Source organism: Eucalyptus grandis, chromosome 8, assembly GCF_016545825.1.
Source record: "Eucalyptus grandis isolate ANBG69807.140 chromosome 8, ASM1654582v1, whole genome shotgun sequence".
NCBI lineage: Eukaryota > Viridiplantae > Streptophyta > Magnoliopsida > Myrtales > Myrtaceae > Eucalyptus > Eucalyptus grandis.
Genome location: NC_052619.1, coordinates 30137902 through 30149916, shown reverse-complemented (window position 1 = coordinate 30149916; position 12015 = coordinate 30137902). Strand labels below are relative to the sequence as shown.

Sequence of the window (12015 nt, the reverse complement as noted above, 5' to 3'; positions counted from 1 at the left end):
ACTCCAAATTTGTGTCCACAAGGTTCGTGGCGGTTGAAAGGAACATGATGGCCGGTTCTGATCTGTGTGGCTAGTGATTTTTCTTGCTTCATTATATCCGCTCTTGACAGAATATTGTCGTAACCACCGCCCGTCCATATTAGTGTGTCTTGCATTGGTTGCCGATGTAGGGGAATTGCTACAATTTCATTTGCAATTTGTTCTTCATAATGATTGTCAATTAGTTGCTTTTTCCATTCTCTGGATTCTGGATTGATCAGTTCAGACACAAGTTTAGGCTCTGTGTGGTTTGCTGTTCCACCTATTATGCCTTGTGATAGCCACCTGTCTTCTCTTATGTGAATTGATTTCCCATCCCCTACTGACCATTTAACATTGCTTTTGATGGTATCTCTCGCTAAGCACAAGCTGCGCCAGCCCCAAGATGGTCGATTGCCCTTGGACGCGTTCCATAGATCTCCATGAGGGAAATAAATCCCTTTAATCATTCCGCACCATAGATCTGAAGGAGAGGAAACTAGACGCCAGCTCGTTTACCTAGCATGGCTCGATTGAAGGTAATCAAATCCTTAAAGCCCATGCCGCCCGCATCTTTTCTAGTTTTTAACATTTCCCGCTTTTCCAATGCAGGCCTCTTTTCGCATCACCGTTCTGCCACCAAAAAGACGCAATCCATTGCTCTATAGCTCGGCAAATCGAAACAGGCAGCTGAAATATGGACATGGCATAGGTAGGTAGGGATTGCACCACACTCTTTATTAGCACTTCCTTACCAGCCTTTGTAAGCATTTTTTCTTTCCATCCCGCTAACTTGGAGTTTACTCTATCCAGATCCACGAAAACATCGATTTTTGGATTGTCCCCACTCGCAGGTATGCCCAAGTATTGACCTGTTTTCTTTAGTATGGGACTCGCAATTGTGTGGCCAGGTTGTGTTTCAAAATTTCTGGGCAATGTCCACTAAAATAAACCCCTGATTTATTCAAATTTACTGATTGTCCCGTTGCATAGCAGTATTGGGTTAATATGAGGGCAAGGTTCTGGCATTCTGTAAGAGTCCCATCTAGAAAACATATAACATCATCGGCAAACATCAAATGTGAAAGCTGAGGGCAATGTTTATTTACCTGTATTCCTTTGAGTGTACCTTCTGCTAATGCTTTCTTCAACATCCAGGTTAAGACATTGGATATCAGGATGAAGATATAGGGTGAGAGGGGATCGCCTTGTCTGAGACCCCTCGATGGATGGAAGAAAGAGGTTGGTTCACCATTGATCTTTAAGCTGAAAGTAACCGTTGTTATGCATTGCATAATTAGGGAGACCCATTTGGCATCGAATCCCATATGCAGCATTAGATCCCTCACGAAGTCCCATTCTATGCGGTCATATGCTTTCTGCATATCAAGCTTTACAATTGCCTGATGTTTTGTCTTCCTTTTCAAACGACAAATAATATAGCATCGCCACAAAGAGTTGACCCTACGCCTCACGCAATCGCGCTAAGTGAAACCATGATTAATGTTACGGTATCGGACCAAGGCTTCTTCTATTTGCAGACCAAGTCCACAGTTACACATTCGAAAAATACATCTGACCTTCCCGGTGTTAATTGCCTTGCTTCTTGTATATCACAAAAAAAAAATCATCGATGGAACTTTCCACAAAATTTCATTTCTCATCCTTATGAAAGAGTTTCGTCATTTCGGGTCCGTTCGTTTTGTGGAAAATGTGCTATTTTCGAAAAATATTTTTTCCAGAATTCATTTTCCAAGAAAAAAACAATATTTTTCTGGTGTTCGGTAAGGAAAATATTTTCCGCTCACCAAATTAATCAGCGTGAGCGTCAAGCTTGAGGCTGGCCAGATCGACGAGCACGAATTTGAGATCGATGAGTTTGAGGTTCACTTGATCCGACGACTAGCCAAGAAAGAAAAAGATGAGAAACAAAGAAAAGAAAAAAATAGAAAAAAAGAAGAAAAAGGAAATTAAAAAATTCGAATTAAAAAAGAAAATTAAAAATAATTTGAATGAAAAAAGAAAAGAAAAAGAAGAAAGGGGTGGAAGAAGTGAAGATTTGTAGAGGTGTGAGATAAAAAGATAAATGTTTTTCACTTTTCAAAAGTGGAAAACATTTTTCCCCTTACTTTAGAAATTTTTTTTTCTTTGATGGAAAACATTTTCCCAAGAAATTCATTTTCAAGTAAACAAACGCCTAAAAAAATCTGAAAATGTTTTTCCAGAAATTATTTTTCGAGACGAACGAACGAACGAACAGAGCCTTCGTTTTTGACCAAATCCAAGAGGGAGGAAATGAGCTAGAAAAGCAGAGTCCGATTCTTAATTCCCTACAATTATTGATCTAGACTTTTTCATTTCTTGGTAGAACTCCAGATTCCGAATTCCTTAGTAAAAACCACTGTATAATGATGGAACCGACATCATTACCAATATTCAGTCTAGCCTTTTCTTTACAATACCCATACAAGCAACCACCACCCGTGGTTATTACGAGATCATCTCAATTTAGTCTGCGGACATATTTACATCGATGTAGCCTTTTGCGCATTTTACTACATAAAGGGAGGACTGTGGATATGTTTACATGGATTCAGCTCTGTCACCTGTTTCCACATTAGATAGCAAAGTAGCTCCCTTCGCCTGGTAATAGTCGCTCAACCACTTCTTCATCAGCTTGATCTCAGCCGCTCTTTGTTCTACCAGCCAGTCTGGATCCTCCGCCGTTGCAGCACGCAAATCTATGTGATGAGCACCTGAAGATTAAATGCAAAGAACGATTTAATCTCTGCCTCAATGTCATCGATGGCTGCTCCATCAATCGGAGATGCCCGACAACAGAACCTCCAATGGCCTCCTATTTATTCGGGTGAGCTGAACAAGATGAATCATGATACACAACACTGAAGTTGGTTCCTAGAAGGGACTAGGAAAGAGTATATATTGAGCAGTGAGAAAGAAAACCAAAAGTCAGATTGCCAAAGCAGAGTCATACCGTCATAAGACTAAATTAAAAAATTGTCAAATGAAAGGAGAGAACCATAGAGACTTTTTGCCGTACCCCCATGGGAAAAATGAGTCAGAGTCAAAAGAAACACACGACATAAAGTAGATAATAACTCTTTACTCACTGGGTGACTCATTTGAAAACAAATTAACAACACTGCATCACATAAGCACGTCAGCAGTCACAAAGAAAAAAATGTAACACAACAAACGCCAAATTCTTTTGGGAGTTATAAAAAAAAATTAAAAATTAAAAGTGCCCCTAGCATTTGTTAAGGGTTATTAATGGTGCCTTGGTAACACAGAAGTTTCTTTTACAACCATATTGCTCTCTTCAAATATATTCTTGTTCAATTTTCGAAGTGTTTTTATATGCATCAGTACTACATTTAGGGGTCTTAACTAGTGCCCTTGGGGCACTTACTAACAAGATCTATTTGTCAAAACCTAACAAAATGAGCTGATTCAAAGTGAAACTATAGACTACTGACTTGCTTGAAATGATTGAAGTCAAATTACCTGCATAAAGGTAAAAGTAAAATTCAATTATTAAGAAAGGAATATACTCCCTTCCCTTCAAATTGGAAACTTTTATGAAAAGTAATCCTTGTACATTGCAGAAAGGGAACCTGTAAAATTTAAAAAGAACAGGGACAGGGCCTTTCAAAATGAAAAGAGCTGGGAGGGTCAAATTATAAATGGCCTCAACAAGAGGCATATGGACATTTTACTCTATAAGTTAACAGGCTTCAGATGAAACAAATGAAGTCCATATCACAAGATGAAGTCGCAATCCTAATGAAACCCACAGTATAACATGGAGAAAAACAATGCAAGTAGGTATACGCATGGTGTTTCACAGTAGAAACATCATTTATGGATTGCCCATCTATATGTCATAATAAAAAAAAAAAAAAAAAAACTGAAAAGAAAATGGAGGAAAGAAAAGCACAAAGTAAAGACTTCAAGTTGAACATACCTTCTTGGGTGTTTAAAGCAACAAGAGAATCAGATACATTCTGGGTCACACTGTGGCATATGATCAACACAATCAGAATACTACATAATAAATTTCAGACACCTCTGACAGAACATATGAAAAGACCCACCTATAACCACTCCAAGGATCAAGAAAGCCATTTGAGAAGATGATGTTGCTTCCAAACGTCTTCAAAGTGGTCATGATATCCTTCAAAATTGGTCCAAAATTCATGTTATGGGTCAAGGTGAATGATCTATTGACTACATTAGCAATCGTGCCACAATCATATGTAAATATCATTGAAGTGCAACCTAAGAATATTTCTGTAACTTTAAGGCCCCGAACACTCCAATCACCATAGAACTTATGTAGAGTGATTAACTTGATCACGCCCACAATTACAAGGAAATAATCCCAGAAAATCAAAGCTGCTGCAATTTTGCTATTAATTACAATAGGTTACTAATAATTGGTATTTACTTAAAAGACTTCACATCGTAGGGGAGCAAGCGAAGCAGCATCTAGCCAAGGCGCACACACTAAGCCAATTCACAGCCCCCTCCCCAAAACACCAACCCCCTTTTTTATTCTAAAATAATAAATAAATAAAAATGAAATGCAAACACACCCGAAAGAAAACATGAGTTTCCACTTTTTGGATTAAACTTTGGCATCAGATTTAGGATCCTAATGAGGCTCACCGCACAACATGCCTCCACTACTACCACTCAATGAATTTACCTAGGAGATCCATGCACTTGGATGGTGAGAAGGATGATACTCATCATGTCTCTTAATGGCCTAGGCAGATTAAAATCTTAAGCAGCCTCTTCCAGCTTCCTCTTAATTGTATGTAACTAAATTGGATTTCTCTTGCTATCATCGTAAGACAACTTCAGCTTCAGCTTATAAACCAAATAAAGAAGCACTGAACAGAGAGATTGGGACAGGATAGACAATCAATGGGAATGTCATGCCGCATAAGAAATGCTAAAGCAGACACAGAACTGGATAGAACATGGTCCAGACACACAATTAATGGGAATGCCATAGTGCATAAGAAATGCTAAAGAGGACACAGAACCCAATGGAAAATGGCCCAAGAAGTTACACATGCAAGTTTGTCATGATGTAAAACTTTAAGATAAATGGTGTCTTACTTTCCCACCAAAATGAGTTGTTATCCATGTTGGTCTTGGAATGACTTTGAAATCGGTCCAGCACTCCTCTTGGAAAGCAGAAAAATTAAAATCGTATGTAGGAAACATGCTTGCATCTGGGCTACTAGACATGGGCATAACCATCTCTGTGCATGCCTGTACACCACAATAGATCAAACGAAATGCACTAACATCACTAGGTCATTTTCTTTTCCAGAGGCAAAACCTTTCATATTTTAACTTTAGGGGAACATTTAATAAAGAATAGGAATAACAGTTTTAGACCTGCCAGTTCCAGCCATCCATTCCATGAGGATCATCATCCAATTCAAAGCAATCAACTTCTCCGGTGTAATTGTAATAGACACTAACACCTTCAAATACACGTTCCAGAATGCTAGTCCCATCTGGACAACCATCAATCTTTCTGCAGACCTAGTAAAATGAAGGACATAACGTGCGTCCAAATATGCTCAGCAGATATGTCTAAAACATTGTTCTGGATATGCTATATTATGTGGACACTAAGTGATGAGATGTCCAGCTCACCCGACACTTAAAGTTGTAGGATAACAGGACTCAGCTGAAAAGAATCCAGAAAATGGAGCATGTAGGATGTAGCTATACCGCACAGAGTGTTGGATGTATATATACAGTATGAAAAAGCTTGTGAGCAAGTTCAGTAAATTGGAACATCCTTTTTTAACTTAATGGGGGAATTACAGTTTTGAAGTGGATGGTGTTGATTTCAGCCTGTTATTTTTTTTTCAGTTGGCTAAATCTGTTTCTGCATCTCCTAACTCAACACGTGTTATTTCAAGTCTTACTGGTATCTTTTGTGCAGAGTATAGTTTTGACATAAAATCTATATTGGAAAGCAAGCTAAAAAAGGGAATTAAAAAAAAAAAAAAAGAGCAGCCTTGAAATAGGGCATTCAAAAACAAATTAATTAGAGAATCATTTCCTTAAGATGTAATGACCACCAAATTCTCTCTGCTACTATTATGATGCATCTCAAGAAATGCAGAAAATAGGGAAGGAAAAAAAAGAAAAGATGGCATCTTGTTATAGTACTAGTTCAGATAAAAAGAAGCAGTGTCATATGGGACCAAGGTTTCATTTGATGATGAAGTTACATCAGAATCTTGACTAACCTCTCTTATTGGGTATCCAGGTAGAGGCATAAGAAATTCAGAAGGATATGGATAGTCAACCATTGCCAAAAAGGAGTAAGCGGAATCCAGCCAATTGGCCAGCTCTTCTGTATTCTTTAACTCCCTACCAACATTCAGACTTCAATTAATTTAGGTTGCACCAAGGAGAAGATAATGACATTAAGCATTAGAGGCCCATGTAAGCTCAATCAGGTGGGCAACAAATTGACTGAAGGATCATTGTCTTTGTTTACTTTACCGACATAGCCGGAACATTTTTGTCAGTTTTGAAAGACCATTCTCCTTCTGGCCTTCGGATATCAATGCATTCCAGGATGCTTTAATGGTGTTAAAGCAGCTAGTACTTTCACGCTGCAGTTTTCAGTTGAAAAATAAGATGACATGGATGCACATAAGTATGTTCACTTCAACAAGAGAAGAATGGTTAAAATTGACCACACACTTTAAAATCATTGGAGACAATGTCGTAGAACGTTTCTGGTGGCACAATATCTTCGAACTGAAGAATCGGAGCTGAAGAAGCAAGTGCGCCTATGGCAATATGCGGATACTTTAACCTCATCCATGCTGCTAACACTGTGAAAGATTACCATGCAAAATATTCAATGAACCTCAAAGGGGAACAAGGAAAAAAAAAATTCTTATACATCAAAAACTGAAATTTTCTGCCCAATAAAAAAAATTTTAAAATGTTCAAGAAGATGACCGATGCATCAAAATTCTCTAGGAAAACTATTTTGACCAATCTATGCATAGAGAAACACAGTAGACAGGAGAAAAAAATGTAGAGTTCAAAACGTAGTTCAAAGGGCTTTACTTACTTCCACCGTATGAACCACCAAAAAGAACAACAGGGCAAGCCTCAGCAGACAAGTTTCGCTTCAAGTCTGTGATCAACACCGCGAAATCAGCGAGCGCTTGCTCCGCCGTAAGATAAGACAAGGAAGCGGCATTCTTGTACGCTTCCTCTTGACTCCCATATGGCATTGACTCACCATAATACCGATGCTATGAATCAATCAATCAACCAAGATGAGGGTAACTATTAGTCAAACTCCTATAAAAACCAGCCGACAATAACCCATGTTTGTAGAGGTAGGGATGCATTTGGGTTTCGTGCAAGCTTCCGAATTTTCAAAATTCACAAAGAATTTGAGGAAATTAGAGAAATTATCTTATACCAAGATGTTCGAGTTTTCTCGAAACGTTCTCAGCATGGATCTTTACGGTCTAAATTTCGAAAATTTTCCAACACCAAACAGAAACACGAATTCGACGAGAGCACCTACTTCGGGGAAAACCACCATGGCACCGAAGCTCGGGGCGATCTCCCACACGAAGCCCGAGTTGGCAGCGAACCACTCGATGTCGCCTTCATTCCCGCAGTACAAGAAGATGGGTCCGAGCCGATCGGGCCCGACCCAGTGCTCCGAGCTGATGAGGTACCGCTGCCTGAACGTCGGCAGCTCCGCGAAGCTGAAGTGGTCGAGCTGCTGCTCGAAGTACCGCGTCTCGTATCGGTACCCAAGAAGCTGATCCGACCGCCGGTCGCGGTGGTGGGGTTTGGAGGTCGAGAATCTGCCGAGGAACCTCGGGGCGCCGCGGGAGGAGATGGGTTTGAAGGACGGGGAAGATGAGGATTGCTGAGCGAGGATGGAGAGGAGGACGATGGAGAATGATAACGCGGCGATGGCGGGTTTCGCCATCTTCTGCGCACTTCGTTCGTTGTCTTCAGGTGGCTTCGTTCTGCATTTGTGGATGTTTAAATATGTGGCAATGGGAGCAGGAAATCCGATCAAGTTTTGATTTGGATGATGCTCCTGATTTTAATCGGGTTTTGGTTTCTTAATTTTGACGACTTTGGGTATTTCCTATTTTGGAAGAAATCTAATCTGCATACGTATGAAATTATCGAAGTTTCATCTCACATATCCCCATTGGATGTTTTTATTTGAGTCATGTCCGTGTTATAGCCAGTTTTATCATGCTTTAGATGTGAGCCAAATATAAAATAGTAAATTTTTAAAATAAAAAAAAAAAATATCATAGCTACCAAATGTATTTTTATTGTGAGTTTTCTATAAAAGAATATGGATAACACTCATGGTTTGATTTGGATCAAATTGGGAAGAAGGAAATACTTCAGTAATCGAGCATGTCAACATTTTACTAAATGAATTTAAGGTATGTATCAAAAGTTTAATACGATATTTATTTTAACATCAAAAGTTTATTAACTCATTTAAATGAGAAATTGGATAAAAAAAATGATCATTTAAGTGTATTCAGCGACAAATTCCGTTCAAATATACTGCATGGCTTTTTTTAATTAAATGCTATCACCTAGCTAGCCTTTTAATTAAAAAAGAAAGTCCACATGGACGATGAGGTGCATTTAATCAAAAAATGACATCGTATTAGAGAAAATCTCTTCTTTCTTTCTCTCTTTCTTTCTCGAGCTCCTCATGGCGATCGAACCTCCCTTTGCCAAGACGCTACGACCATCAAATCTTGCAAATCTCACGACTCCACGCCTCCGCCTCGGAGCGAAATTCGTCCTCGAGGTCAAATGATGCGACGATGAGGCCGAGCAATGACTAGGCTAGATGGATAGGGATTCCTCCTCATCCCTCTACAATCATCCCATCTTGGAAGAGATAAAGAGTGCAAGGACGGAAAATCGCGCTAGGATTTACGAGTTCCTTCACGGGATTGGGATTATCCCTTATGAGTTCGACTGGTTGGAGCTTTCGGTCACAATCAAGGTCATGAATAAGCGAGTTGATTTTTTTCAAAAAATGGGGCTCACGGTCGAGGACATCAATAATTATCATCTAGTCCTGGGTCATAGCATGAAGGAAAACATGATTTCAGTGTTCGATTTGTTTCTATGCCCTAAATTAGCCCCAGTTTGTCAATTTGAGGAAAAATGGCAAACAAGCTTGAGCCGACTTCTCCTGTCGAATCTGTCGCTCACTCACCTCTCCCTTTCTCCCCTTGCAATTTGTAGTTTCTCCACGCATTCTTCTTTAGTTTGAAGAAGATGGGGGTCGAAGGATCGATCGATCGATGGAACATCTCTCTTTGAGCTTCGATGGAGGATCTGAAGTCGGGCGACCCTCTCTTTTTTCCTACGAAGCCAGCAACGGCAGCCGCTGCAAAGACCGAAGCAACTCGAGACACGGTGACGATCACCCCCAAGGAAAACCACCGCAACGAAGGACGCCCCCACCGCAGCTGCCATGCCCACCTCTAGCGCAAAAGGTCCGGCAAAAACAACTAGAGCAAGAGCTTGGGACAAACATGTAAACAACTCCATTTGGGATTATTAATGTTGACTAGGTATGCCGGCAAGTCCCGTGGGTCAAAAAAAGTGATAAAAAAGAATTGTCATGCAGATTCTTGATTGCCCAAATTGAAAACTAATCGTCTTTAAAAAATAATCATCTTTGATCTAAAAAAAATAGATTAACACTTATATGATTCAAAAAAAAAAATTTATATAAAATGAGTGTAATACACAACTTTTAGCATTTTTAGTGTTCTTATACCATGAATTCATAGCGGATTTCTCAGAATTTGACTCTCCCCAAAGAGTAGTTATTGATACTTGTATAAAAATGTGAATTTCAAGTGTCCTCATTGTTCCTCATTGATTATTCTAGTTAATTTATTTCTCTCGCATTTGACTTGAATTGCAAGATTAGTTAACTTTTGCATTATCTTACGATAATTTATTGGAACTAACAATACAACCTAGAATGGAGCTTTATGGAATATTAAACAATTAGCACTCAAGTAAGTATCTCAAATAGAGTAGCAATGTGAAGATGATAAGTAGATCAAAGTGAAGCAAGACAATCACATAGTGATATATAGTGGTTCGGCTTAATAATCAAGCTTACGTCCATTCTCAGACTAGCACATTAATAGTGGCCGGATTCCACTAAAAATTAGCAAAGCAAGTTAAAAGTGAAAAGGATCGATCCTTTCAATTGATAGATCTCACTTTTAGGAATTACACATTACTCTTACGCTCATAGACTTAACAATCAACTATTCTATTGCTAAACTAGTACGGAGAGCAATAAATAATAAGATCAATTACAATTTCTGTCTAGGATAGCAATTGCAATATTCAAGATGTCCAACCCGCTTCACAACATCATTGGTCTTTTTATATTGAGGTACTTAATGTAATCGTTGGATATCTTCATGTATGATTGCTAGCTATTGAAAGTCGTTGGGGGAGACCTTTGACAAAATTGACACTGTTCCCGTAGTCGCTTCCTCTTAACAATCTCAGGCTTTCTAAAATAGGCACGCTGCGTCTGTCAAAACTATTAACTCTCAGTTGCTTTTTGATTACTTTCCCAGTTTTTATGTTACAGAGTCCAATCATGTAATGGCTATATTTGTACTATCAATGGTCATCTTTTCAGCGCATATCTCACTCTTATTAGACCTAATAGATCACTATCACTATTGTACGCACACCATCACTTATGCTGATTGTGAGTAACCTGGCTAACTATCTTCCATGACCGTACCGACTTAATGACACAGGAGTTTTAAGATCAATGATCCTACAATCCCTGTCAGTATGAAGGACTTTTGAGAATACTAGCTTCATTGATCCTACCAAGTAACCACAAGACATCACCCTCTTCTGCACTTGTCAGTTCAATACATTAAAGCCTAATTTCTTGGTGAAGCAAGATCATTGTGTAAGAATTTTTCTGATATGAACTAACATTAATTGATATTATGATCTACCATTTTATGGGATTGGTTTAATAAATTGAGATAAAAAATTTCTTAATTAGTCTAATATGAGGTTAACTAATATGGCCGAATTAAACCCAACCTGTGATGAGAAGGCATGGCTAAAAACTCTATAAATAATACTATAATCTGTCATCTAATCCCGACACATAATTATCCTCAAAGAATGAAAGTTTACAAAATGCTAAAGGTGAAGGGTGGCTTCATTGAACTAGTGATACGAGAGGCAATAGATGATAAGCACTTTGGATTGTTGCTATCCTACATCAAGAACAATAGATTCCAAATCAAATACACAAATATTTTTACTTAATTATATATGTGTTCTTGATTCTAGTTATGAAGATCTTAGGATGGGCTTCACGGCTTACATGTGGTATCAAAGTAGGCAACTCAAACGTATGGATTTGGCTTCTTCTTCTTTTTTTCATGACTTTTTTTGTGAAGTAAAAATCAATTTTGATTACATAATCGGCAAGAGCTTGTCAAGACGAGCATTTTGAGTGGCCATGCGCCACCAAGAAAGGTCGCACGCACTCCTTTTTTTCTTTTTGGTCAGTCCTACTCTTTCTAAAGCAGTTGAAATTCACTCCTAAAATCGTTGAGAAGGTGGGGATTTGAACCCATCACCTCTCCCTTCCATATTAGAAGGGTGGCCACTGGGGCGAATCCCAGTAGTTTACGCACTCCCTTTCTAAAGCACGCACCATTGGGAGGTAGCGTGTGTCAAGCACGCACTCCCACACGCACCCACATCCGTTGCTAATGCATGTATTAGGCTGACATCTTTGTTAAGTCAGCAACCGGGTGACACAACTTGGATTCGACCTGATTGTTGACCTATGACCTGACCCAGTTGACTATTGATCCGACTTGAGATCCGACCCAT

The 12015-nt window shown here is 39.0% G+C and overlaps 1 protein-coding gene across 1 annotated transcript; it reads right to left on the bottom strand.

The window, feature by feature from the left end:
• Positions 1-2340: 2340 nt before the first annotated feature.
• On the bottom strand, positions 2341-8135 carry LOC104414048 (lysosomal Pro-X carboxypeptidase). Its single transcript, XM_010025044.3, has 10 exons — positions 7631-8135; positions 7163-7349; positions 6784-6917; positions 6580-6692; positions 6321-6444; positions 5452-5601; positions 5167-5322; positions 4134-4213; positions 4004-4053; positions 2341-2774 (listed from the first exon to the last, which is right to left on the bottom strand). Exons 1-10 carry the CDS (start codon positions 8045-8047, stop codon positions 2602-2604), a joined length of 1584 nt encoding a protein of 527 aa, XP_010023346.2. The 5' UTR covers positions 8048-8135; the 3' UTR covers positions 2341-2601.
• Between the last annotated feature and the right edge of the window lie 3880 nt (positions 8136-12015).

Bases quoted from the DNA above. Each gene is read 5' to 3' on its own strand.
- LOC104414048 (XM_010025044.3), bottom strand. From the start codon at position 8,047: ATGGCGAAACCCGCCATCGCCGCGTTATCATTCTCCATCGTCCTCCTC. The intron at 7,350-7,630 runs GTAGGTGCTCTC...ATTGATTCATAG, and splicing joins CCATGGTGGTTTTCCCCGAA to CATCGGTATTATGGTGAGTC. The intron at 5,323-5,451 runs GTCTAAAACTGT...TGTGGTGTACAG, and splicing joins TGGATGGCTGGAACTGGCAG to GCATGCACAGAGATGGTTAT.